This window comes from Stomoxys calcitrans, chromosome 1, assembly GCF_963082655.1.
Source record: "Stomoxys calcitrans chromosome 1, idStoCalc2.1, whole genome shotgun sequence".
NCBI lineage: Eukaryota > Metazoa > Arthropoda > Insecta > Diptera > Muscidae > Stomoxys > Stomoxys calcitrans.
In genome coordinates this window covers 262,961,702-262,985,153 of record NC_081552.1, presented here as the reverse complement: position 1 = coordinate 262,985,153, position 23,452 = coordinate 262,961,702, and the positions used below count along the sequence as shown (strand labels likewise).

The window sequence follows — 23,452 nt, the reverse complement described above, 5'->3', positions numbered from 1 at the left end:
GGGGGATCGCCTCTCACCAAAAACATCCCCAAAGGGGACACATTTACGACCATAGCAATATGGGGCTCAAATGAAAGGTCTTTGGGAGTTAAGCACGAATTTGATATCAATATTCGGGAAAAGTGTCTATGGGGTCACCACACCCCCACAACACCACCCAAATAGGAAGTATTTTCTGACTATTGCAATATGAGGCTCAAATAAGAGGGTTTTTAAAGTGGAACACGAATCCGATATATATTTTCAAGGCCAACTCACTGAGTGGGCGCCCATTCCCCAAAACACCCTTAAAGACGGTCATGTTTACCGACTATGGAAATATGGGGCTCAAATTAAAGGTATGTGGGAGTAGACCACGTATCTGATATCACTGTCTCGCGGACGTCCCACCACCATAACAACCCCCAAATAGGACATATTTGCTCACCAAGCGACCAACCAACGAGATATTTCCCAAATCATTCCAAGCTACGTTATGAGATTTTATTTGTTGAAGAAAATGTTTGACCCACTTTTTTGTAAAGTGGTTGTGATATTCTCCCAAGCCAATCAAAACTAATCTAATTAAATCATCTTTTATCTGCATCGTCAATTAGCTTAAGAAAATTTAATATTCTGGCCTTGCTATAACATATTCATACATCAAAATGTTCTTGGGAATGTGATCATGTCTAAAAATAATGTTAAGTGATCCACTGTCAATCACCTGGGACCTGACAATTTGTTCAAATATTAAGAATGTTTTAGAATTCAAAAGAAAAAACCAAAACCAAAAAATCTGTCACAACACGATCGATTAATTTTATCGCTTGTGAATCAAAATTCTCAACTAAAACCCATGCTCAAAACAACAATGCCGCCTAAAGACAGTTTAAGAAGCTTTTTGCCAAGAGCTAAAACTGCGAGTCTCAAGTAATGCGGATTGGATTTTTAATTAATACGAGAATGCAATTTGGCTTTTTTGCGGATTTTGAGTTACACACGATTTATTTTCTGTATAAACGTTGAAGTGAACATGAAGCAAATCTTTCTGATGGTTTGTTTGATTTGTTTACAACCTGCCACTTATCATTCTGTCAGTGCAACATCATAAATTCTTCAAGACTGCCTGCGGCGGCGTCGTCGCCGTCGCCGTCTCTCCGTCATCGAAGACAGGAGAGTGCAATCCCAATTGTTGGTAACGGCTACATTCTACCGCCAAAGTCGCTAGCTATAAGCGGCTTAGCCTCAAACATCGCTCAAGTCCGCCAATGCAGCCATGGTGGGTGTTCAGGCTGTTTTCTTCTCATTCCTCTCCAACAACAGCAACATTGCCGACATCATCATCAGCGTCGTCATGAGCTTGTACTGAAGTTTCAATATCTAAAGTTTAACGAAGATATCTATCTGTGTTTGGAGGCTCAATTATTGTAAGTGCCACAACAAGAGCTGAGCCACAACACCAACGCCATCATCATCATCATCATAACCACATCCAGTGGAAAAGTTCACAATGAAGTGAACTGTAACAAATCCGTGTTTTGACATGAAGAGAAGCCACAATGGAGTTAATTGGAAATCAAGAAAAAATATACGAAAAAAGAGTTCATATACAATAATATATAAGATAAACTGTTGAAAAAGTGGGTCACTAAAAATTTAAATCAGATGAATTATGAATGAACAAAAAAAATTTAAGTTAATAAAAAAAATTTTTGATACTAAATATTAAAAAAATTAACTAAAAACAAGTAAAAAGGCTTTAAGTTCGGCCGGGCCGAACTTTGGATACCCACCACCTCGGGTATATATGTGAACCACCTTCCGTCAAAATCTGGTGAAAAAAAACATACCATATGCCACAAGCATCTATAACGAAATATGCTCCGATTTGGACCAAATACTAATAAATACAAGTCATTGTTCAATTGTGTATAGCAAAATATTAATCTCCTTAGTAGTTATATGAAAAAAATAAACTGATCTGAACCATATACGACACGGATGTCGAAAAACCTAATATAAGTCACTGTGTAAAATTTCAGTGAAATCAAATTTTAAATGCTCCTTTAAATGCCAAGACTTTAAATCGAGAGATCGGTCTTCATAGCAGCTATATCCAAATCTGCACCGATTTGGGCCAAGTTGGAGACAAATGCCGAAGAGTCTTATTCAACGCACTGTCCCAAATTTCAGCGAAATCGGACAATAAATGCGCCTTTTATGGCCCCAAAACCTTAAATCGAGAGATCGGTCTATATGGCAGCTATATTCAAATCTGGACCGATGTAAGCCAAATTGAAGCAGAATATCGAAGGACCCAACTAAACTCACTGTCCCGAATTTCGGCGACATCGGACAAAGAATGCGCCTTTTATGGCCCCAAAATCTTAAATCAAGATATCGGTCTATATGACAGCTATATCCAAATTTGGACCAATGTGAGCCAAATTGAAGCAGAATATCGAAGAGCCCAATACAACTCACTGTCCCAAATTTCGACGACATCGGACAATAATTGCGCCTTTTATGGGACCAAAGGCTTAAATCGGCGGATCAGTCTATATGGCAGCTATATCCAAATCTGGACCGATTTGGGCCACGTTGCAGAAAAATGCCGAAAAGCCTAACACAACGCACTGTCCCAAATTTCGGCGAAATCGGACAAAAAATTCGCCTTTTAAGGACACAAAACCTTAAATCGAAAGATCGGTCGATATGGCAACTATATTCAAATCTGGACCGATCTGGGCCATATTGCAGAAGTATATCAAGGGGCTTCACTTAACCCACTGTCCCAAATTTCGGCGACATCGGGTAATAAATGTGGTTTTAATGGCCCCAAAACCTAAAACCGAGAGATGGTTCTATATAGCAGCTGTATCCAAATCTGGACCGATCTATGCCAAATTGACGATGGACGTCGAAGAGCCTAACACAACTCACTCTCTCAAATTTTAGCGACATCAGGTAATAAATGTGGCTTCTATGGCCCCAAAACCTAAAACAGAAAGATCGGTCTATATGGCAGCTATATCCAAATCTGGACCAATCTGTGCCATATTGCAAAAGTATGTCAACGGGCTTAACTTAACTCACTGTCCTAAATTTTGGCGACATCGGACAAAAAATACGCCTTTTATAGGCCCAAAACCTTAAATCGAGAGATAGGTCTTTATGGCAGCTATATCCAAATTTAAAACCGATCAGGGCCAAACTGAAGGAGGATGTCGATAGGCCTTAGACAACTTACTGTCCCAAATTTCAGCAAAATCGGATAATAAATGTGGCTTTTTTGGGCCTAAGATCCTAAATCGGAGGATCGGTCTATATGGCAGCTATAACCAAATCTGGACCGATCTGGTCCAAATTGACGAAGGATGTCGAAGGGCTCAACACATCTTACTGTCCCAAATTTCAGCAAAATCGGATTATAAATGTGGCTTTTATGGGCCTAAGACCCTAAATGGGAGGATCGGTCTATATGGGGGCTATATCAATATATAGTCCGATATAGCCCATCTTCGAACTTAACCTGCTTATGGACAAAAAAAGAGTCTGTGCATAATTTCAGCTTAATATCTCTGCTTTAAAAGACTGTAGCGTGATTTCAACAGACGTACGGACGGACATGGCTAGATCGTCTTAGATTTTTACGCTGATTAAGAACATATATACTTTATATGGTCGGAAATAGATATTTCGATTTGTTGCAAACGGAATGACAAAATTAATATACCCCCATCCTTCGATGGTGGGTATAATAGACATATTGAGCTGAAACTTTGAACATATTCTTCTTTTGTCTATAAACAGGCTAAGTTCGAAGATGAGCTATATCAGACTTTATCTTGATATAGCCCCCATATAGACCGATCTTTCGATTTAGGGTATTTGGCCCATAAAAGCCACATTTGTCTTCGACAACTTTTTGCAATTTGGGTCAGCTCGGTTCAGATTTGGATATAGCTGCATATAGACCGATCTCTCGATTTAAGGTTTTGGGCCCATTAAAGGCGCATTTTTTGTCCGATGTCGACGAAATTTGGGACAGTAAGTTGTGTAAGGCCCTTCAACATTCTTCTTCAATTCGGCCCAAATCGGTTCACATTTGGACATAGCTGCCATATAGACCGATCTCTCGATTTGAAGTCTTGATCCCATAAAAGACACATTTATAATCCGATTTCGCCGAAATTTGACACAGTGACTTATGTTAGGCTTTTCGACATCCGTGTGGTAAATGATTCAGATCGGTCTTTGTGTGGATATGGCTACCAATATTTTGTTGTTCAAAATTGAACAATGACCTGTACTTTTTAGACCTCTCAATATCCATGTCGAATTTGGTCCAAATCGGACCATATTTAGCCCGGCCGAACTTAACGCCTTTTTATACCCTCCACCATAGGATGGCGGTATATTAATTTCTTCATTCTGTTTGTAACTACTCGAAATATTCGTTTGAGACCCCATAAAGTTTATATATTCTTGATCTTCGTGACATTTCATGTCGATCTAGCCATGTCCATCCATCTGTCCGTCGAAAGCACTCTAGCTTTCGAAGGAGTAAAGCTAGCCGCTTGAAATTTTGCACAAATACTTTTTATTAGTGTAGGTCGGTTGGGATTGTAAATGGGCCAAATAGGTCTATGTTGTGATATAGCTGCCATATAAACCGATTTTGGGTCTTGACTTCTTGAGCCACTAGAGGGCTCAATTCTTACCCGAATGGAATGAAATTTTGCACGTGGTGTTTGGTGTCACTTCCAATAACTGCGCCAAGTATGGTCCAAATCGGTCAATAACTTGATTTAGCTGCCATATAAACCGATCTTGGGTCTTGACTTCTTGAGCCTCTACAGGGCGCAATTCTCATCCGATTTAATTGAAATTTTGCACGTGGTGTTTCGATACCACATCCAACAACTACGCTATATATGGTTTAAATCGGTACATGTTTTGACAAAGCTGCCATATAAACCGATCTTGGGTCTTGACTTCTTGAGCCTCTAGAGGGCGCAATTCTCGTCCGATTTGATTGAAATTTTCCACGTGATGTTTTGCAATGGTTTCCAATAACTGCGCTAAGTATGGTTTAAATCGGTTCATGTTGTGATATAGCTGCTATATAAACCGATCTTGGGTCTTGACTTCTTGAGCCTCTAGAGGGCGCAATTCTCATCCGATTTAACTGAAATTTTACACGTAGTGTTTTGGTATCACTTCCAACCACTGTCTTAAGTATGATTTAAATTGGGTCATAATCTGGTATAGCTGTACTATATAAACCGATCTTGGATCTTGACTTCTTGAGCCGCCAGAGGGCGAAATTCTTATCCGATTTGGCTGAAATTTTGCACGAGGTGTTTTTTTATGACTTCCAATAACTGTGCTAAGTACGGCGCAAATCGGTATGGAACCTGATATAGCTGCCGATCTGCGATCTAGACTTCTTGAGCCTCTAGAGGGCGTAATTCTCATCCGATTTGGCTGAAATTTTGTACAACGGCTTCTCTCATGACCTTTAACATACGTGTCTAAATCGATCAATAGCTTGATATTGCTCCCATATGAACCTATCTCCCGATTTTGCTTCTTGGGCCCCTTCAAGGCGCAGTTCTTATCCGAATGAATTGAAATATTACACAATGACTTTTACAATGTTCACCACTCATTTATGGTCCGAATCTGACTATAACTTGATGTAGCTCCATAAGCATAGAACTCGCTAAATGCGATCCATGGTGGAGGGTATATAAAATTCGGCCCGGCCGAACTTAGCACGCTCTTACTTGTTATTAGTGACCTCTGAGTTACATAGCCTTCATTGAATAATAAAATTTAAAATATATACAACAATTTCTTATTAAATATTTCAAGATTCCCACATTAAATTTGTTTATATGTGTTGTTATAAATTTTTATGATTTAAATATATGGTGCATTGTCTTCCATGAATCGCAGCCAATTAGCCGCAAAAAATAAAAATATTTCTAAATATTGAATGGGTTTCAGCTATGTCCTAATCTCATGCTCATATTAGCTATGCAATTTCATCATTTTTCTTTTTTTATTAAACCAGAAATGACTCAGAATGTTATTTTATTCACAACTGCTCACAATTTATATGAACATTTTCATTAAATGCGCCACATATGCAATTCTCTTCTAAGATTAACACGATTCTCTGCTGCAGGCGCTCATTGAAGATGCATACCAGATATTTATATTAACATATTTACAATTGCATCCATATTCAAACGTGTGTGTGTATGTATGTATGTATGTATCCATGCACCAGGAGTACTCGTGGTATGAGTGCACCTACCTGTGTTCGCATGTGAGGGTGAATGCTAGAGCCCTTCTAATTTTTGTTTGAATACAGCGCTCAGTGATTTTGGATCGCAAAAAAATGCTGAAATAAATGAACCCGAACGGTACAAATTGCACGAATTACCTTCAAATTATAAAAAACAGTGCAGATGTTTTTTTTACTGCGCTTTTTGTTGTTGCTGTTCACTTCTTTATGTGTTATTGTGTTGTAGTTGGTGCTTTTGTCACATCCTATTATGCAGCTATTCACTGGTAAGGGATGCCAACACAGATGGCATTGAATAAAACTGTTGATGGTGTTTCTATGCGTTAATTAAATGTTCAATGGGATCAAAGGCCTACCATTTCTTCAAGAAGTCATAATTATGTAACTATCTGAGTGAGATATGGTGAGAATTTTGGAGAGCATATATTGTATGTTCTGGATCACAAATTTCAAAAATCGTTAAAAAAATGGAGGTTGAAAGCAGTGCTGCATTAACTAACGCTGTTCAGCAACTGCTAGTCGGAAAATTTCGTAAATCTCTCTTATTTTCTAAGAGTGGACAGCAAAGATCCTGTAGTACATCATAAAAGGTATGTTTTTACCATAGAAGAATATTTGGTACGAATGCTCCTTGCTGTCGTCAAACATTCATCTTCAAATCGCTTATTCGTATATGATCCAGACCTTTGCAAACATTCTTTAGTTGATACAGGAGTCGAAATTTCAGTTTTACCTCTCATCAAAAGCCAATTACAGCAGATTTCCGATCATTATAATCTGTTTGCAGCCAACGGTAGCCCCACTAGCACAAATAAAGGCTTGAAGATTACTCTAATGTCCATGATATCGGCAAGTAATTGAAGGTGGAAAGGAATATACCGTCCTCAAAGTTCGGGATTTATGTGGAGATATTACATTGACTTGGTTGCTGGACACGACAACATTTGAAGACCAGTAAGCTAGGAAGTACTAGGAATGCTGGGTCAAGGTGGAAATGGAAACAACCCCATTAGTGGGACTCTTTGGCCTGGCAATAGCCGATAAAAACGTAGTCAATGACGACATGCATGGAATCCCACGCATTTATTCTTCTATGAATTACGTTGAATAGAGCATGGAGTGTTAAACTAACCAGAATGGACGATACCCCAACTATGTCTATGTTATGGTCTTACCATCTTCCAATCTTACCTACAAAACGGCAGGCTTCTCGGAACAAGAGGCAAAACAAGAGGCTTCTCGGCACCTGAACCAAATATGATTCAGATCGGCCAATATTTGGCAAATTTGAGTAAAGCTGTCATATATGCCGATCTGCATATTTAAGATCTTAAGCTCAAAAAAGCCAGAACAGTAAGTAAAACTACTAAATTTACAAAATCTCCCATGAACATTCCATCAAGGAACAGTAGATACTTCTCTCATATAAATGAGTGCACTCCGAAAAAAGTTGAAGCTTAATAATGGGCGGCCTCCTTTGTTATGCCGAGTCCGAACGGCATGCCGCATAGCGACACCACTTGGTAAAGAAAAGTTTTAACATGGCAGTATACATTACAAATATAGCCAGCATTAGCCAGCCGCTGAAAATTTTGTAAATGTTCACGCCGGGATTTGAACCCAGGCTTTTGGCGTCATAGGCCGACACGCTAACTTCTGCGCCACGGTGGCCTCTTAGTGAGCGAGACTAGGCCACTCAAAAACCGAATATGGTTTACGTGAGATCACATTACAGACCGATCTGCCTATTGAGAGTTGGGAGCACATAAAAGGCGCATTTGTTCGATTTCATCGAAATTTCGATAAAATGTGAAACAGTGAGTTGCACTATCCGATATCCATCCGATATCCGAACCACGAATGTTTTACATCAGGCCATATTTATATATATCCGCTTCATATAATGATCTACCAATATAATTTCTCAACCCCAATAAAGGAGGCATGTATTATCCGATTTCGCTGAAAATTAGAACAGTAAGTTGGACTAGGCCTTTTGTTGTCCGAACCGGAGATAGTGCAGTTCTGATAAAGCTTAAACGCATAAAAGTCTCATTCACAATCCGATTTCGTAGAAATATGAAACTGTGACTTGTTTAAGGCTTCTCGGCACCTGAACCAAATATGATTCAGATCGGCCCATATTTGGCATATTTGGATATTAATAAGGATATAGATGTGTTTTAATGAAATTCAAGAATACATGGTGGTGAGTATCCGAAGTTCGGCACGTCCTTAAAGGGTTTTTTCCTGTTTGCTTTTTTGAAATGGAAAAAAAGCGTAAAAGCGTCGATCCGTCGATTTACGGTCCTAAGCCCATAAAAGCCACATTTATTATTCAAATTTGCTGAAATTTGGACCAGTGAGTTGTGTTAGGCCCTTCGACATCCTTCGTCAATTTGGCTCAGATCGGTCTAGATTTCGATGTAGCTGCCATATAGATCGATTCTCCGATTTAGGGCCTTAGGCTCATAGAAGCCACATTTATTATCAGATTTTGCTGAAATTTGAGACAGTGAATTTTATTAGACCCCTCGACATCCTTCATCAATTTGGCCCAGATCTGTCTAGGTTTGGATATAGCTGCCATATAGACCGATCTCCCGATTTAGGGTCTTAGGCATATAAAAGCCACATTTATCATCCGATTTTGCTGAAAATTGGGACAGTAAGTAGTGTTAGGCCCTTCGACATCCTTTGAAAATTTGTCTCAGATCGGTTTAGATTAGAATATAGGGGCCATATAAACCGATCCGCCGATTTAGGGTCTTAGACCCATAAAAGCCACATTTATTATCCGATTTTGCAGAAATTTAATACAGTGAGTTGTGTAGGGCTTCTCGACATCCTTCATCAATTTGGCCCAGATCTGTCTAGGTTTGGATATAGCTGCCATATAGACCGATCTGCCGATTTAGGGTCTTAGGCCGATAAAAGCCACATTTATTATGCGATTTTGCGGAAATTTGGGACAGTGAGTTTTGTTAGACCCCTCGACATCCTTTGTCAATTTGGCTCTGATCGGTTCAGATTTGGGTATAACCGCCATTCAGACCGATTTCTCGATTTAAGGTTTTGGGCCCATAAAAGACGCATATATTTTCCGCTGCCGCTGAAGTTTGGGACAGTGAGTTGTGTTAGGCCCTTCGACATTCTTCTTTGATTTGTCTCAGATCGGTCCAAATTTTGATATAGCTGCCATATAGACCGATGTCTCAGTTTAAGGTTTTGGGGCCATAAAAAGCGCATTTATTGTCCGTTGTCGCTGAAATTTGAGACAGTGACTTGTGTTGAGCTCTACGACGACTTTCTTCAATTTGGCCCAGATCGGTTCAGATTTGGATATAACTGCCGTATAGACCGATCTCTCCATTCAAAGTTTCGGGCTCTTAAAAGGCGCATTTATTTTCCGATGTCGCTGAAATTTGGGACAGAGAGTTGAGTTCAGCCCTCCACAAATTTCTGCAATTTGGTCTAGATCGATCAACATTTGCGTATAGCTGCCATATAGACCATATCTCGATTTAAAGTCTTGGCCCCAAAAAAGGCTCATTTATAATCTGATTTAACTGACACAGTGACTTATGTTAGGCTTTTCGACATCCGTGTCGTTCAGATCGGTTTATTTTCATACCCTCCACCGTAGGGTATACTAATTTGGTCATTCTGTTTGTAACTACTCGAAATATTCGTCCGATAACCCATAAAGTATAAATATTCTTGATCGTCGTGACATTTTATGTCGATCTAGCCATGTCCGTCCGTCCGTCTTTCTGTCGAAAGCACGCTAGCTTTCAAAGAAGCTAGCCGGTTGATATTTTGCACAAATACTTCTTATTAGTGTAGGTCGGTTGGGATTGTAAATGGGCCAAATCGGTCCATGTTTTGATATAGCTGCTATATAAACCGATCTTGGGTATTGACTTCTTGAGCCTCTAGAGGGAGCAATTCTCATCCGATTTGACTGAAATTTTGCACGTGGTGTTTTGGTATCACTTCCAACAACTGCGCTAAGTATGGTTTAAATCGGCCTATGTTTTGATATACCTGCCATATAAACCGATCTTGAGTCTTGACTTCTTGAGCCTCTAGAGGGCGCAATTCTTATCCGATTTGAATGAAATTTTGCACGAAGCACGATATCCAATAACTGTTCCAAGTATGGTTCAAATCGGTTCATAACCTGATATAGCTGCTATATAAACCGATCTGGGATCTTGACTTCATGAGTCTCTAGAGGTCGCAATTATTATCCGATTTGCCTGAAATTTTGTACGACGGGTCCTTACATGACCATCAACATACTTCTTATTAGTGTAGGTCGGTTGTGATTGTAAATGGGCCAAATCGGTCCATGTTTTGATATAGTTGCCATATAAACCGATCCTGGGTCTTGACTTCTTCAGCCTCTAGAGGGCGCAATTCCTATCCGATTAGGCTGAAATTTTGCAAGACGTATTTTAATCTTACTTTCAACAACTGTGTCAAATAAAGTTCAAATCGGTTCATAACCTGATATAGCTGCCATATAAACCGATCTGGGATCTTGACCTCTTGAGTCTCTAGAGGTCGCAATTATTATCCGATTTGCCTGAAATTTTGTACGACGGATCCTCTCATGACCATCAACATACTTCCTATTAGTGTAGGTCGGATGGGATTGTAAATGGGCCAAATCGGTCCATATTTTGATATAGCTGCCATATAAACCGATCTTGCGTCTTGACTTCTTGAGCCTCTAGAGGTCGCTATTATTATCCGATTTGCCTGAAATTTTGCAAGACGTTTTTTATTCTTACTTTCAATAACTGTGTCAAATAAGGTTCAAATCGGTTCACAACCTAATATAGGTGCTATATAAACCGATCTGGGATCTTGACCTCTTGAGTCTCTAGAGTCTCTAGAGGTCGCAATTATTATCCGATTTGCCTGAAATTTTGTACGACGGATCCTCTCATGACCATCAACATACGTGTTTATTATGATCTGAATCGGTCTATAGCCTGATACAGCTCCCATATAAATCGATCTCTCCATTTGACTTCTTGAGCCCCCAAAGGGCTCAATTCTTATTCGAATTGGCTGACATTTTTCACAGGTCTCCAATATATAAATTAATTGTGGTCCGAACAGGACCATATCTTGATATATATCGCAAATCTTCTGTTATATCCTGTTTTGCCTAAGAAGAGATGCCGGGAAAAGAACTCGACAAATGCGATTCATGGTGAAGGGTATATAAGATTCGGCCCGGCCGAACTTAGGAAGCTTTTACTTGTTAGCTATAGCTACTAATATGAGAGAAGAAATATTGGGTTGCCCAAAAAGTAATTGCGGATTTTTGATATAGTCGGCGTTGACAAATTTTATCAACGACTTGTGACTCTGTAATTGCATTCTTTCTTCTGTCAGTTATCAGCTGTTACTATTAGCTTGCTTTAGAAAAAAAGTATATTTGATTAAAGTTCATTCTAAGTTTTATTAAAAGTGCATTTACTTTCTTTTAAGAAATCCGCAATTACTTTTTGGGCAACCCAATATTTGTTCTAGGCAGCCACGCCATTCTGAGTTATTAAAGCTATTTCCGTCTATCTGTCAGTCGAAACCATGCCCATTTTCTAAGTAAAACTACCAATTTGCCAAATTTGAACAAGTGCTTCATAGTTATTAATGGAAGTTGGTGGGAATTGGAAAAGGGGCCAAATTTGGGCCCCGCATATAAAAACCTTTAAGACCACTCCTCAGAACTGCCCTACAGATTTATCAGCTAGATAGCTTTATACCATGCATAAAGAAATCTAACATTTCTTAAACAAAAGCCCCTCTCTGTCAACCCTAAACTATGCACAATTGAATTGAAAAACACCAGCAAATGAATAGAATTCTGCACTTGTATTTGTTTCATAGAAGTTCTATGGCTGTCAAAATAGTTTAAGAGAAAAAAAAACAAGGAAAAATACAAAAGCCAAACAAAAAGCAAAGCATCACACTCATTGTGTCTTCTTAAAGGTTTGCTCTTGTGCGGCAAACAGAATTGAGCTCAAAACTGCATTGGAAAATAAAGCGAAACAAACCGAAAAAAGCGAAATGTGAAAAATAGTTTCAAAGTTAGATTTCGGTCGACTGGGGAGTATTACACATAAATTTCAACGTTCACTGGAAACATTTTAAGTTTGGCATACGTTAACATAACATCTCATCCACGGGCAAAAGCAACGCAACGCAACATTTAATAAAGTGCGCGCATCGAGAGACGTTACAACAAATTGGCAATCACGACGAAAACCAAGGCAGCGACTGTGGCCTGAACCAACGCCAATAACCCAACAAACACTGTTTTAAACAAACAAAAAAAAAAAAAAATCTGTTAACACACCAAACATAAGAATACAATTCGAGAAAACATATGTGAGCCATGAATTGTTGAGATACCAAATAAATTTGGCAATTGCATCAATGGCAGATCAATGAGAAAATGCATCGCTTGAGTGCATCGCATTTAGGTGTGAGTGAGTGAATGCGTCTGTGGTAGCAGCAATCACACCGGCAACTGCACAGCAACAGCAAAACCAAACTAAATTCAAGCACATAAAACACAACAACAACTCAATAAACAAAATAAACGTTTAAATTTTGCTAACCGTCCCAAATGATTGTAATGTGGTAGACCGACTTCACCAATACACTCACAAGCTCGGCTGCTCTTTGCAAATCAAAAGAAGAACCTCGTGAATGCAAATTTTTTGTCTAGTTTTTGTTCGTGAACCAATTCAAATTCAAACCAAGCATTAGTTTGGCGGTACCTGTGAGTTAAACTTCAATTAAACCGCTGAAGAAGCCAAAAAAAACCCAACAACAGTAAATTGAAAGTTGCCCAAAAGAAAAAAAAATTACAATTTCCCGCTATTCACATTGAGTTTTGATTTTTTTGGCCAAAAAGGAAAGGGTAAGTTCAAGTTTTAAATGACTGTGGTATTTTTGTGTTGTTTTTTTTTTCTCTCTTTAGTTTTGAAATTCCCTTTCTGTATTCGATAGATGATGCTCATAACTATTAATCATTTTCTTGGTTTCTTGGTTTTTGATCATTTTGAACTTTTACCTTTACAAACAACGAAAGCCCTTTCAATAATTCAATATTTCCTTTTTTGGCCATCCATGATCGCTTTCCTGTGTCTGTAAGTGTTTTGTTTACTTCCTTTTTTTCCCCCAATTGATTTTGCGCCATAACGCCCTGAACTTCATTTTAAGGTTGTCTTGGCCTGTTGCGAGTTTTGCAAAAATATTTGATTTATCTTTGTGGTCATTTCCATTGTACTTTTCAGAGGGCATGCTACAGTAGGCCATTTGGACCGCACTGTTTGTTATACCCTCCTCCATAGGATGGGGGCATACTAATTTCGTCATTCTGTTTGTAAAATTGCAAATTGCAAATTTTGCCCATGAACATTCCACAAAGGAACAGGGGCAAACTTCTCAAATATCAATGAGTGCAGTCCGATTCAAGTTAAAGCTCAATGATAAGGGGCCGCAGTGCGACACCTCTTTGGAGAGAAGTTTCAGATGGCATAGTACCTCACAAATGTTGCCTGAGGGGAAAACCACCGCTGAAAATTTTTTTCTGATGATCTCGCCAGGATTCGAACCCAGGCGTTCAGCGTCGTAGGCGGACATGCTAACCTCTGCGCTACGGTGGCCTCCATGTTTGTTTGGCCTCTGTTTGAAACTACTCGAAATATTCATCTAAGACCCCATAAAGTACATACATTCTTGATTGTCATGACATTTTAAGTCGATCTAGCCATGTCCGTCCGTCTGCCCTTCCAGCCGTCCCCCTATTTGTCCGTCCGTCCGTTTGTCTATCGAAAGCACGTTAACTTTCGAAGGAGTAAAGCTAGCCGCTTGAAATTTTGCCCAAACACTTCTTATTAGTGTAGGTCGCTTGGGATTGTAAATGGGCCATATCGGTCCATGTTTTGATAAAGCGGCCATATAATCCGATCTAGGATCTTGATTTCTTGAGCCACTAGAGGACGCACTTCTTATCCGATTTCGCTGAAATATTGCATGAGGTGTTTCGTTATGATATTCAACAACTGTGCCAAGTATGGTTGAAATCGGTCCATAACCTGATATAGCTGTCATATAAACCTATTTGGGGTCTTGACATCTTGAGCCTCTAGAGGGCGCAATTCCTATCCGATTTGGCTGAAATTTTGTACGACGTGTTTTGTTATGACTTCCAATAACTGTGCTAAGTATGGTTTAAATCGGCTCATAAACTGATATAGCTGTCATATTAACCGATCTTGAATCTGGACTTCTTTACCCGGTAGAAGGCGCAATTCCTATCCGATTTAGCTGAAATTTTACACGACGTGTTTCGTTATGACTTCCAACAACTGTGACAAATATAGTTTAAATCGGTCTATAACCTAATATAGCTGCCATATAAACCGATCTGGGATCTTGATTTTTTGAGCCTCTAGAGGGCACATTTGGCTGAAATTTTGTACAACGGCTTTGCTCACTACCTTCAATATACGTACCAAATATGATTTGAATCAGTCTTTGGCCTCATACAGCTCCCATATAAACCGATCTTCCCAAGAAGTAGGGTCCGAATCGAAACATAACTTGATGTAGCTCCAAAAGTCTAACATAAGCACTGCGTCAAATTTCAGCGAAATCGGATTATAAGTGTGCCTTTAATGGGGCCAAGACATTATAGCGAAAGAAACGATTTGGTCCCAATTGAAGGGGGGTGTTGAAGGGCCTAACACAACTCTCTGTCCCAAATTTCGGCGAAATCAGACAACAAACACATCTTTTGTAAGCCCAAAACCTTAAATCGAGTTATCGGTCTATATGGCAGCTATATCCAAATCTAGACCGATCTGGGCCATTTTTCAGAAAGATCTTAAGGGGCATAACGCACGTCACTGTCCCAAATTTCGGCGAAATCGGATATTAAATGCGTCTTTTATGGGCCCAAAACCTTAAATCGAGAGATCGGTCTATATGGCACCTATAGCCAAATCTCAACCGGTCTGAGCCAAGTTGACAAAAAATGTCGATTGGCCCAACATAACTCATTGTCCCACATTTGGGCAAAATCGGATAATAAATGTGGCTTTATGGGTCTACGATCCTAAATCGGCGGATCGGACTATATGACACCTATATCCAAATCTGGACCAAATTGACGAAAGATGTCGAAGGGCCTAACATAACTCACTGTCCCCAATTTCAGCAAAATCTGATAGTAAATGTGGCTTTTATGGGCCTAAGACCCTAAATCGGAGGATCGGTCTATATGGGGGCTATATCAAGATATAGTCCGATATAGCCCATCTTCGAGTTTAACCTGTTTATGGACAAAAGTTTCAGCTCAATATTTTTAAGGACTGTAGCGTGATTTCAACAGACGGACGGGCAGACAGACAGACGGACGGACAGACGGACGGGCAGACGGACGGACGGACAGACGGACGGATAGACGGACGGACAGACGGACGGACAGATGGATGGACACACGGACGGACGGACGGACAGACGGACGGACAGACGGACGGACAGACGGACGGACAGACGGACGGACAGACGGACGGACAGACGGACGGACAGACGGACGGACGGACGGACGGACAGACGGACGGACAGACGGATGGACAGACGGACGGACAGACGGACGGACGGACAGACGGACGGACAGACGGACGGACAGACGGACGGACGGACAGACGGACGGACAGACGAACGGACGGACGGACAGACGGACGGACAGACGGACGGACAGACGGACGGACGGACAGACGGACGGACAGACGGACGGACGGACGGACGGACAGACGGACGGACGAGTAGACGGACAGACATGGCTAGATCGTCTTAGATTGTTACGCTGATCAAGAATATATATACTTTATTGGGTCTGAAATTAATATTTCGATGTGTTGTAAACGGAATGACAAAATGAATATAACCCCATTCTTTGGTGGTGGGTATGACAAGTAAAAACGTATAAAGTTCGGTTGGACCGAATCTGGGAAACCCATGGTGGGTTTCCCAGATTCGGTCGGATTTTGCTAAAAATTTACACAAATAATAATTTTCTGCCAAACCAGACAAAAATTAAAGTTCAAAGTGCCGAAAAAGATAATCAAAAGATCGGTTTTATTGGAGCTATATCACATTATGGACCGATTTGAAACGTATTTGGCACAATTGTTGAAAGTTGTAGCAGAACGGTAGATCAGTTTATATGGGAGCTATTCCTGAAGGTTACCATGGCGCAGAGGTTAGCATGTCCGCCTATGACGCTGAACGCATGGGTTCGAATCCTGGCGAGACCATCACAACAAAATTTTCAACGATGGTTTTCCCCTCCTAATGCTGGCACTCATTTGTTAGGTACCAAGCCATGTAAAAACTTATCTCCAAAGAGGTGTCGCAATGCGGCACGCCGTTCGGACTCGGCTATAAAAAGGAGGCCCCCTATCATTGAGCTTGAATCGGACTGCACTCATTCATATGCGAGAAGTTTGCCCCTGTTCCTTAGTGGAATGTTCATGGGCAAAATTTGCAATTTGCATACCTGGAGGCCACAGTGGCGCAGAAGTTTGCATATTCGCCTGTAACGTTGAACGCCTGGGTTCAAATACCGGCAAGAACATTAGAAAAAGTTTCAGCGTTCGTTTTCCTCTTACTGATGCTGGCTACATTTTTGAGGCTACATTTTTGGCTACATTTGCCATGTTAAAACTACTCTATTAAGTGGTGTCGCCAAGTGGCATACCGTTCGGATACGGATAGGATAGGAGGCCCCTCGTTACAACAAAGTTCGAAGAGGCTTTTTCTTATTCTATTTATTAACTGTTGATCAATTATCCTGCAAGATTAGTCTAGCAAGAATACCACATGTGGACATGACTTCAAATACCTTTGGATATATAAGACCGTCGAAGTCTGCTTTAAAGCTGCCAAATGGGAGGTTTTGCTATGTTCCTCTTGGATTATTCGGGATCTGGTGTAGTGTAAACATGTTGCAACTGTTAGATTTGCGGATAAGTTTTGTTTTAGGATTTAATCTAAATGTGATCATTTGAAGGTTTCTTTTAAATTCTTCAATCAAATATTTTATGGGGTTCTACTTCAAGATCGTTAAGAGAACAGAAGCCTAGTTTAAAGTCGTTGATACTCACCATTGCTTCAACTTTGTGTGTGTTCTACTTCAAGATCGTTAAGAGAACAGAAGCCTATTTTAAAGTCGTTGATACTCACCATTGCTTCAACTTTTGTGTGTGTGTGTTTTTTTTTCTATTTTACCCTTAGCTATCTTACGTGCAATATGTCAGTGACGCTGGTCGATTTTTGCCATACCATTCCTTCCACATTTGCCTTTGTCATGGCTATGAATGCACTCCAATGCCTTGCAATTTGATTTACTCGCAGTACTTTGGCCAAAGTCACTGGCTTCAAGCATTTTCAAGACAAAATTTAATGTTAATTTTTTTTTCTTCTCGCCATGCTTTCGTCGAGATTTGGCCTAATGTTGCTGCCATTGCGAGAGACATGATTTTCTTGGCCTTTTTTTTTTTTTTTTGGGGGGGGGGTTGTTTTGGCTATTGTGGCTGCTTAATTTGCATCGTTCAACATTTAAAACGTGATTGGGTGAATTTGTTTGCGTTTGCGTTTTATTTATGGCGACCGAGACCGCTGTTACTTTGTGTACTTGTCCGAAGACATACATTTGGGAGTTGTATTTCCAGAGCATAACTTCACGTCACGCTACAATTTCCGCACTCCTAATTGTAGTGAATAAGCGAATTTTAATTAGGCTGATCATTGGACTTTAATGAAAATGTAACCTACAGCAGTTGGATCATTGGTGAGAAGCCCAACATAAGGGGAATTTTATATCAAAACAAGTAAAAGCGTGCCAAGTTCGTCCGGGCCGAATCTTATATACCCTCCACCATGGATCGCACTAGTCGAGTTCCTTTCCCGGCATCTCTTCTTAGGCAAAACAGGATATAAGAAAAGATTTGCTCTGCTATTAGAGCGATATCAAGATATGGTCCGGTTTGGACCACAATTAAATTATATGTTGAAGACCTGTGTAAAATGTTGCCCAATTCGAATAAGAATCGCGCCCTTTAGGGGCTCAATAAGTAAAATAGAGTGATCGATTTATATGGGAGCTGTATCGGGCTATCGACCGATTCAGACCAAAATAAACACGTATGTTGATCATGAGAGAAGCCGTCGTAAAAAATTTCAGGCAAATCGGGTAATAATTACGACCTCTAGAGGCTCAAGAAGTCAAGATCCCAGATCGGTTTATATGGCAACTATATCAGGTTATGGACCGATTTAAACCATACTTGGCACAGTTGTTGGATATCATAAGAAAACACGTCGTGCCAAAATTCATTCAAATCGGATAAGAATTGCGGCCTCTAGAGGCTCAAGAAGTCAAGACCCAAGATCGGTTTATATGACAGCTATATCAGGTTATAGACCGATTAGAACCATTCTTGGCACAGTTGTTGGATATCACGACAAAACACATCGTGCGAAATTTCATTCCAATCGGACAAGAATCGCACACTCTAGAGGCTCAAGAAGTCAAGACCCAAGATCGGTTTATATGGCAGCTATATCAGGTTATGGACCGATTTGAACCATACTTGGCACAGTTGTTGGATATCATAACAAAACACGTCGTGCCAAAATTCATTCAAATCGGATAAGAATTGCGACCTCTAGAGGCTCAAGAAGTCAAGACCCAAGATCGGTTTATATGACAGCTATATCAAAACATGGACCGATATGGCCCATTTACAATAGTAACTGACCTACAGTTATAAGAAGTATTTGTGCAAAATTTCAAGCGGCTAGCTTTACTCCTTCGGAAGTTAGCGTGCTTTCGACAGTCGGACGGACGGACGGACAGATAGACAGACGGACGGACATGGCTAGATCGACATAAAATGTCACGACGATCAAGAATATATATACTTTATGGGGTCTCAGACGAATATTTCGAGTAGTTACAAACAGAATGACGAAATTAGTATACCCCCCATCTTATGGTGGAGGGTATAATGAAAGGTCATGCTAACAGTTTAAGCACGGTAGACCTAATTTGAAGAGGCCGCGGTAGCGCAGAAGTTTGCATGAACGCCTAAGATGCTGAATTCCTGGGTTGGAATTCTGGCATGAATATCAACAAATGTTTAGCAATGGTAAACCCTCTTAACTCTGGCAACATTTGCGAGTACTATGCCATGCATAGAAGCCTTTGTAAAATCTTCTCCTCAAAAAGGTGTTGCACTGCAGCACACCGTCCGGACTCGGCTATAATCAGGAGGTCCCTTATTAATGAGCTTAAATTTGAATCGGAAGCACTCTTTAGGAGAAGTTTTTATATGGCATAGTACCTCACAAATGTCGCCAGCATTAGCCACCGCTGAAAATTTTATGATGGTCTCGCCAGTATTCGAACACAGGCGTTCAGCGTCATAGGCCACCTCTGCGCTACGGAAGACTGATTTGAATGTTGGAGAGGTAATTTTGCAAAGTTTTAGCCAATCGGGAGATAGGTTTATATGGGTGAGCTATATCAGGGTATGCACCGATTCGGACCATATTTAGCCTGAATTTTTGTTTGTTTCTCTTTCGAGACGAGCTCAATGATCGGAGATGCAAATGGAAAAGGAAAGCCAAAGATAGCAACACACACCAATCGCTATGGGAAGCGTTTCGTCTTTGGTTAGAAGACTTTTCAACCATATTAGGTGTAATGGCTTCAAGGGCCGTGCGTTGGTATGTCATATTCGAATCGTATTAATAGCGAAAACGCATCTATGATACAATTACCACATTAACCACGCTCGACAACCCTGTCTATAAGCTGTACTTTTCCCAATGTGTGTATTTTTTGCTAATAACAGACATTCTTTCTGTGACAAATTACACTTCCTCCGTACTAGACACGATTTTGTGCACCTGTTGGAAGTTGTATTGATGGCCTCGAACGCCAAGACAACGACTATGGTTTTCGCTGTTGATCCGAGTACCCCGGTTCGAATCCTGGCCAGACTCTGTCGAATTTTTCATTCTTCAAGTTTTTTACCTGTAAGGGTGAAGATCATTAAATATTAAAATTTTTGTTTGTTTCTCTTTCGAGACGAGCTCAATGATCGGAGATGCAAATGGAAAGGGAAAGGGACAGCCAAAGATAGCAACACACACCAATCGCTATGGGAAGCGTTTTGTCTTTGGTTAGAAGGCTTTTCAACCATATTAGGTGTGATGGTGGCTTCAAGGGCCGTGAGTTGGTAGAACTTCTCATAGGAGAAGGCGTTGTGCAAAATTTCAGCCAAATGAGACAAATACTACGCCCTCTAAGGACTCAAAAAGAGCAATCGTTAGATCGGTTTTTATGGGAGCTTTATCGTGTAAGAGTTAAGCGCAGTAGAGGTTTAACAAGAATAACTGGAAAATGGTGTATATGGGAGCTATATGAGGTTTTTTTATATGATTCTTCACCCATGGCTTTGATTACATGAAAGCAAAATTGGAAAGCTTTCGGCAAATGTTGCCACAGTAGGTCTAAAAATCAACTTAGCTAAGACCAAGTTCATAGGCACGACAAATATGACCCCACTCACTTCAAACGGCCATATCATTGAAGATGTTGACAACTTTTGTTATCTTGACAGCAACATTTGTATACCCTACACCATAGGATGGGGGTATACTATGGTTGCCCAAAAAGTAATTGCGGATTTTTCATATAGTCGGCGTTGACAAATTTTTTTACAGCTTGTAACTCTGTAATTGCATTCTTTCTTCTGTCAGTTATCAGCTGTTACTTTTAGCTTGCTTTAGAAAAAAAGTGTAAAAAAGTATATTTGATTTCAGTTCATTCTAAGTTTTATTAAAAATGCATTTACTTTCTTTTAAAAAATCCGCAATTACTTTTTGGGCAACCCAATAATTTCGTCATTTTGTTTGTTACTCCTCGAAATATTCGTCTAAGACCCCATAAAGTATATAAATTCTTGATCGTCACGACATTTTAAGTCGATCTAGCCATATCCGTCCGTCCGTCCGTCTGTCTGTCGAAAGCACGCTAACTCTCGTAGGAGTAAAGCTAGCCGCTTGAAATTTTGCCCAAATAGTTCTCATAAGCATAGCTCGGTTGGGATTGTAAATGGGCCATATCGGTCCATGTTTTGTTATAGCTACCATATAAACCGATCTTGGATCTTGACTTCTTGAGCCACTAGAGGGCACACTTCTTATCCGATTTTGGATGACGTGGTTTTATAGCACTTCCAATAGCTGTGTTGAGTATGATTGAAATCGGTCCATAATCAGATATAGCTGTCATATAAACCTATCTGGGGTCTTGACTTCTTGAAGCTCAAGAAGTCTAGAAGCTGAAGAAGTCAAGACCCAAGATCGGTTTATATGGCAGCTATATCAGGTTATGGACCGATTTAAACCATACTTAGCGCAGTTGTTGACAATCGTAACGAAACATGTCATGCAAAATTTCTGTCAAATCGAATAGGAATTGCGTCCTCTGGAGGCTCAAGAAATCTAATCGGAAGATCGGTTTATATGACGACTATATCAGGTTATGGACTGATTTAGACTATTAGACTTGGCACAGTTGTTGGGAGCCATACCAAAACACTTCATGCAAAATTGCAGCCGAATCGGATAAGAATTGCGCACTCTAGAATTCAAGACCCAAGGTCAGTTCATATGGCAGCTATATCAGATTATCAATCGATTTAAACCATGCCTGGCACAGTTGTCGAAAGTGATTGACTTAAACACCGGGTGCAAAATTTCTGCCAAATCGGGCAAGAATTGCGGTTTATCTTGGGCAACGAATGATTGATGGTCCCATCTATCATTAGTTGCCCTTCGGCCCCAGTCCTGAAAACTTAGCTTACATGTCGCTAGAGGCATACCCACAGATTCCAGTGTCCCTGGAGTGTGTAAGGTAGTTCCTAGTCTCGCGAGCTTGTCTGCTTTAGAATTCCCTGGGATATCTCTGTGGCCCGGCACCCAGAACAGGTTAATTTTGAACTGTTCAGCAATCTCGTTGAGAGATCTGCGATAGTCCATGGCGGTTTTTGTGTTCAGAAATACGTTCTCCAGGGATTTAATGGCTACCTGGCTGTCTCAGTAGATATTTATGCCAATCGTCGCAATGACATTATATCTTAACCATTCCACCACTTCCTTAATTGCAAGGATCTCTGCTTGATACACACTGCAGTGGTCGGGTAACCTTTTCGATATGACCACTTCTAGATCTTTAGAGTACACCCCAAAACCCATTGGTCTTTAGATTGGAAGTCTATGTAACTTCTGTTACAAGGGATATCGTAGTTCCAATCGATTCTATCAGGAATAATGGTACAGTAATTTCTTATCAAAAAGCGGCTCAGGTAGGGAACATCGGATATTATATCAAGAATAACACAGTGTCCGTAGCCGCCACATGACCAATGAGAAAGCTCCCTTAATCTCACGGCAGTGGTTGCTGCAATTTGGATAGCCACAATGTCCAGAGGCATAAGACGTAGCATTTAGTTCAGTGCATCAGATGGTGTCGTCCTCAGTGCAGCTGTGATGCACACACAAGCCATCCTTTGAATCCGGTAAAGTATTGAGCAACAGGTGAACTTTTGAAGTGCCGTCCACCAGACCACAACACTATATAGCATAATAGGTCTGACAACTGCAGTATATACCCAATGCATAAAACTCGGTCTAAACCCCCAACTTTTGCCAATGGCTCTCTTGCCGGTGTATAGGGCAAGAGTTGCTTTTCTTGCCCTTTCCGAAATGTTGGATTTGAAGGTCATTTTCCTGTCCAGCATAGCACCCAGGTATAAAAAACGCAGTTATTTGGCGTCTTCTGTAAGTTGAACATTCTCCCCATCCAAGGAGGCAGGTTCTACTGTAGGCAACTTGTATCTCCTGCTGAAAAGAACTACTTCTGTATTGCTAGGATTTATACCTACACCACTTTCGGTAGCCCACTTTGTTGTTGCACATAGAGCTTCCTGAAGTATATCTCTTAGAGTGCTGGAAAAGTTGTCCAGAGGCATAAGACGTAGC

At 40.4% G+C, this 23,452-nt stretch overlaps 1 protein-coding gene across 3 annotated transcripts in view; it reads left to right on the top strand.

Moving 5' to 3' along the window:
- The window catches only part of LOC106089433 (cuticle protein 7), a 64,078-nt gene that overhangs the window by 26,639 nt on the left and 13,987 nt on the right, over nucleotides 1-23,452 (top strand). The window contains exon 1 of one of the 3 annotated variants that reach the window (XM_013255275.2): nucleotides 12,247-13,247. The exons of 1 other annotated variant lie outside the window; for it this stretch is intronic. Coding sequence is in view for 1 of the 2 variants with exons in the window: in XM_013255274.2 (XP_013110728.2) it covers nucleotides 13,457-13,476 (20 nt within the window). In the remaining variant the exon portion in view is untranslated. Of the gene's footprint in view, nucleotides 1-12,246; nucleotides 13,248-13,419; nucleotides 13,477-23,452 lie in introns of those variants that run through there. One more of the 3 variants, XM_013255274.2, reaches the window with a different exon arrangement.